General features: G+C 35.1%; 1 protein-coding gene across 3 annotated transcripts in view; it reads right to left on the bottom strand.

The window, feature by feature from the left end:
- Positions 1-5,654, bottom strand: part of LOC106875974 (uncharacterized) — a 37,918-nt gene that overhangs the window by 26,165 nt on the left and 6,099 nt on the right. For all 3 annotated transcript variants that reach the window (XM_052971799.1, XM_052971800.1, XM_052971798.1), the window contains exon 2: positions 1,509-1,536. In XM_052971799.1, the coding sequence (XP_052827759.1) occupies positions 1,509-1,536 (28 nt within the window). The remainder of the gene's footprint in view (positions 1-1,508; positions 1,537-5,654) is intronic.

Genomic DNA, 5,654 nt, shown 5'->3' with positions numbered 1-5,654 from the left:
TGCTAGCATGGAAAGCGGACGTTAAACGATGATGATGATATATATATTTACACATATATATATATACATCGAAATGGCCATAGGTGTTTTGTGTTTGTAGTCCGACCTATTTTTGTAATCCTTTGTAAATGATGTTAAATTAGGGTTTGATTTTACCGATGTTACCTGCTGGATGTTGGTTTAATGTATCGACTTGTGTGCCTTGATATTCTTGGACTTAAATAAGGTTGATGGTGAAATATGGATTTTACCTTGTTACACATTGGATGTTGTGTTATTATGTCGTCCCGTGTACTTCGGTATTCCTGTGTATGAATTACGAAATTGGATTTTGCCTGCTAAATTTGCTGTCCTGAGGGAAGTAATGAACTTTCGTACAATTTAAACTTAAACTTCTTTTATTAGCCTTTAGTCTCAACGAATGAACTATTTTACTACGTTTCCCTATTTATTTATTTTATTTTATTGTTTTTTCTATATTATTTTTTCTCTCTCTATATATATTTTTATTCCACTATATATGTACCGCTCTATAATATTTTTAATCACTTTTTAATCGCAGTTTATTTAATTACGTTATTCTATTATATTTTTAATTGATTTTATTATTATGTATAAATTTTTACTCCCCTTTACTACTTTGGTTTTGTGGTTTATGCTGTACTTCCTATATGTGGTCATTGGTGGATTGTGGCTTTTTGAATCGATGACCTAATGGTTTTATTCTGCAATTAATTTTGTACTTTGTCTCGACTAGTTTGAGCACTTCTTATTACAGCCTTGTATAAATTCTATTAGTTTTCTAATACAAAACTATTAATATTGAATAATTATATATATACATACACACACACACAGAGGCAGATAAACAAGTGTGTATATACAACACACACACACACAATAATGATGACATTTGCTAATGTCATCACCATTGTTATGCCCACTTTACCATGTTTGTACTAACATGTATATTAAAGTCACCAACCATGATAAGCGGATGTCACAGAAATAGTTCTTTTGCTCATCTCTCAATCCAGACTGAGGTGTCTCAGTAGATATAACAACTGCTTTTGTTTCTCACCTAATTTAAAATTTATTCTGTTACATACTCTGACTACCTCAACCACTCTATTCAATTTCTTTGCATGCAACATACTTTCCCAACCTACAGTCATGTAGTTACCCAACTAAAAGAATTTGTACCAGTGTTCATTGCCTGCGAAGAGTCTGGCAGAAGCTCCCCTGCCTATCAACACTTTGAGCCACCACATATCTACCTTTATTCTCTATAACATCACTACAATATTCTAGATCAATTTTTCATCGCATCAACATAATTATATCTCAAATAGTTTCTATGGTGGTTGTTATGATTGGATTGCCAATATAAAATAATTGAAAAATGTAAAATGATAAATTGTACACGTCTTTATATGGATTATTAATATAGATAAATATGATTCTAGTATAATTTTTCAATTTGAAAGGTAATTTAATCAAATACTTACAGTCTGTCTTATAAAGAGAATAATGTAGCTGTAAAAAAAAAAAAGAGGAATTTAAAAAAATATTTCATTTCCTGGGAATTTAATTTTAACTAAAACATTTAGAAAAGCGCAATAAAAATATGTTGCGATTGTAAACCGTACTGAAGTCAAGCTATAATTAGGTCAACTCCACCCCGTCTTTTATTTAGACATATGATGACAAGAGTTTCACAACTGCCTTACCACCATCACTCCTAAAAACACAATCACACGGTTGCTATCATCAATGTTGGCACAATGAAAGGAAGAAGTGGGGAGATTATTGAAATGTTGGAGCGGCGCCAAGTTGATGTGTGTGGTGTGCAAGAAAAAAGATGGAGGGGAGCCTCAGCTAGATACCTCATGGGTAAGAGACAGACTCAAATTCTTCTGGGTAAGCAGGAGGGATGGAGCGGGTGGTGTAGGCATACTGTTAGCAGAAAAGTGGGTGAATAAGGTAATTAAGGCAGTCAGAGTATGTGATAGGGTAATTAAGATGAGACTTATCATAGACAAATTAACAGTTACATTTATCTCTGCTTCTACTCCTCAGTCTGGGCTGGCTGATGAGCAGAAAGACCAATTCCATGTGGTCTTTTTGTAGACTATCACAATTACAAATGATAGAGACTTTGTTACTGTGGCTGGTGGCTTCAATATGTTGGGAAGTATCCCCATGGATTCCAGGGAGTGAATGGTGGCTATGGCTTAGGACCTAGGAATAGGGAGGGAACAAGACTGCTGGGGTTCTGTGATGCAAATGATCTTATGATCTGCAACACTAATTTCAGAAAACCAACCAGCAGCCTAATTACTTATCAGTCTGGTGGTAACATAAGCCAGACTGACTACTTCCTCATCAGGCAACAAGATAGACAGATGTTACAAATACAAAGTCTTTCCCAGGTGAAGAGTGTACAACCCAACATCAGTTACAAGTTAGTGACTTCAGAATTAGAGCTAAACAGACTCAGAGAAATAAATCAATCTGGAAAAGAAGACTATGGAAGCTCAAAGACCTTCCATAAAATAATATCACTTTTTACAGTTTATGTAGAATTTTTTTCTTTTAAATGATATAGGAGTTATATATCTGTATATAATTGGAATAATTTTAATGCACAATTAATTCAAATGATTAGAAATTGTTGGCAAAATAAGTTTAAGACTATACCAAGATTATGCAAATTAATAAACCAAATAGGTGGCCATATGGTTAGTCATACTGCATTGTTTTGTTTAATAATCGTACACTATGAGGAGCTGAGGGATTTGATAACCTATGCCAAACAACTGATGTCGGATGCAGAGGGAGTATGGCTCTCGACTGAGTCCATGATTAAGATTGTACCGCCTTCCTCTCTTTCCAAAGAGAAGAAGGCAGCATTTCTCTGTGTAATAACCATATTGAAAGAAACGGTATGGAAGACGCATTTGGAAGGAATTGTGACAGGACAGTTCATCTCCAGATGAGGACTGGTGAACCATTTCACCGCCCATCTTGTTTTCAAGATTTGTCTGGGGAGGAGGAGCCTGCCACAAAGAGTGTTTGCGAAAAGATGGAAGGATATCGTAAGAAAGTTGAGTATGCAAGGAGCCATGCCAACACGGCCGGACCAGGCATAGAAGGAAAAGAAAAAGACACAAAAAGAGAAAAAGGGAAATCAACCGGCAGGTTAGTAAGGCAACCCAAACTAAAAAAGAGAATTTTAAAAATTTTTATATTTTATATATATTTTTATATTCATTATAACATCCATTATAACACCCATTTGATAGAACACTCGTAAAAGGCTGAAGACCATATATATGTTTTTTGTCTGTCCTTGTTTGTCCCCTCTATGTATCCTATTTATTAGGAATAAAAAGAAAATCTTCGGCTTCAGCTCTTCTGAGGTCTGGTTGTTGACCACACAGAACACCAACCAGCCAGTTTCCAGCGACAACGTCAACACCACCGTTCAACTGTCTACTACAGCTTCTTCGTTGACATCGTACACACCGCCAACAGCAACTGCAGCTTCTCTTGACACTGTTTGTGTGGATTATTTCCACCACGAAAATAACAGCCAGAACTCGATCTGCGAACTCTCTGTACCAAGTAACCAGTCGCAGCATCGAAGCCTCAACTTCTTCTCACGACATGTGACACTTCAGCTCTGCTATTCGGCCACAACCTCTTATGTACAGATATTCAATCTACTGTGTACCTCAACTATGAACTGGTATTTTCTTATTTTTGTGTTCAGGATGCTTATTGTCCATGTTACAGACTCTTATTCCATGCTCTGTATTTCTCATTCACTCACACACACATATTTATGTATACACACTCTTGTTCACACGGCGGTATTTTCTTATCTTTGTGTTCAGGACGCTTATTGTCCATGTTACAGACTCTTATTCCATGCTCTGTATTTCTCATTCACTCACACACACATATTTATGTATACACACTCTTGTTCACACAAAGGCGTCATATATATTGTTATTATTTATTATGCCGCATTCACACACACACAGACACACAGTTTCCTACTCTAATGAAACTTACTTTTTATATATCTTTAATGGTTGTGTCTTTCTTTCCTTGCTGGCATTTCCTCACATTTCACATGCAAGTTCTCTCATGTTATTATATTAGGTTCGCACGATCGTTTCTACAAGTTTTTTTGAATATGTACAATGTATTTTAAGGCTAAATAGTAATTCAGTTTACATTTGTGTAACTGAAATATTTTGGTTGGATTATATTGTTATTGGTTTTACACTTCTTTCTATATTCTGTAATTGTCATAATATAGAAACATTTCTCATGGCACCAGTACACAATTTACAGATGCTTACATTGTTTGTTTCTGTGAAGTTTTCACGGGTCTAGCTAGTTGAATATTAATCTGCATACACACCATGACTGCAGATGATAGTAGTAATTTAACTACTATCAGTTTGATCATGGCCACTGACAACTTGTTGTCTGTTCATCCATTCAGCATCTTGGGATATTTATGCTGCATCCCATGATTTCCCTGACTTGGATAGTTACATGCTATTTAACTCTCTCAATATTGTGACCATTCCATCTTTCTTCCCTGACATAATGGACTCTACGTGTATATCACAGGATAGAAGTTTTTTTTATTCTGTATATAAAAAAGTTTGGCTACTTTTTCTAGCAGGTCATGCAACCACATACAGGCTCTGTCGTTGGTCTGTCTCAGTAATAGTTTTGTTGTTAGTTAGCTTCAAATCAACCCTATTACAGCAAACCCATGTTGCTATAAAAATATCTCTGGTTATTAAAGAAGGGTTTTGTTAGGGGAGTGGACCTGGAAGTTGTTGTTCGCAAACAGCAGCAGTAATTTTCTTCAGCTGAATACACGTCATTGGTTGGTTAAAATTACCCAAATATGACAAATTTAACACGCAATAACTTCTAAAATACAATACGTCAAAAACTTTAAGAGTAAACCCTGTTCTATGTGACACATTCTACCAGTATCCAAAGTTTCAAAGTGTTTAGTTAAGAAAAAAATTAATTAAAAAATCTGTTGGTCAGATTGAAAAGATCCAAGTGATCTAAATTAAAACTCTCTAACAAAATTTCATGCTAATTAATGCCCTAAACACTGGGTTAATAACGACAGTTATTTCACTAAATTTTGAATTATTTTCAAAATTAAATGAAATAAAGGTAATGAATTTCCACTGAAATATGGTAGCAAAAGGGTTAAATCATAGTTGGGACTCTGACAGATACTACTACTCTGGGTCAGAGTAGACTTGGGAACAATAGTGGCTAAGAACTCTTAAAGCAGGCTCTCGCTACCAGATGCAGTTTAAAGTGATACTCATAACAATTCTGTAATATGAATCAATTAAAAAATTTATTTTGCACACTTACTAGTTATTTCCTTGACTTTTTTTTTATTGTATATTATTTGTTGTGGGTGGTGCCAGCATAGTTTGAAGTTAACTTACTGAGACCTAATTGAGGTTAACTTACTGAGACCTAATTGAGGTTAACTTACTGAGACCTAATTGAGGTTAACTTACTGAGACCTAATTCTGGTATGTGAAGGAGAAAGTAATATCTGGAGAAAAGTGTTTGTGGTAGCTTAGTGAGAG

The sequence above is a fragment of the Octopus bimaculoides genome, chromosome 11 (genome assembly GCF_001194135.2).
Source record: "Octopus bimaculoides isolate UCB-OBI-ISO-001 chromosome 11, ASM119413v2, whole genome shotgun sequence".
In the NCBI taxonomy this organism is placed as follows: Eukaryota; Metazoa; Mollusca; class Cephalopoda; order Octopoda; family Octopodidae; genus Octopus; species Octopus bimaculoides.
The sequence above is the reverse complement of the archived record's forward strand: the minus strand, read 5'-3'. Positions and strand labels throughout refer to the sequence as shown.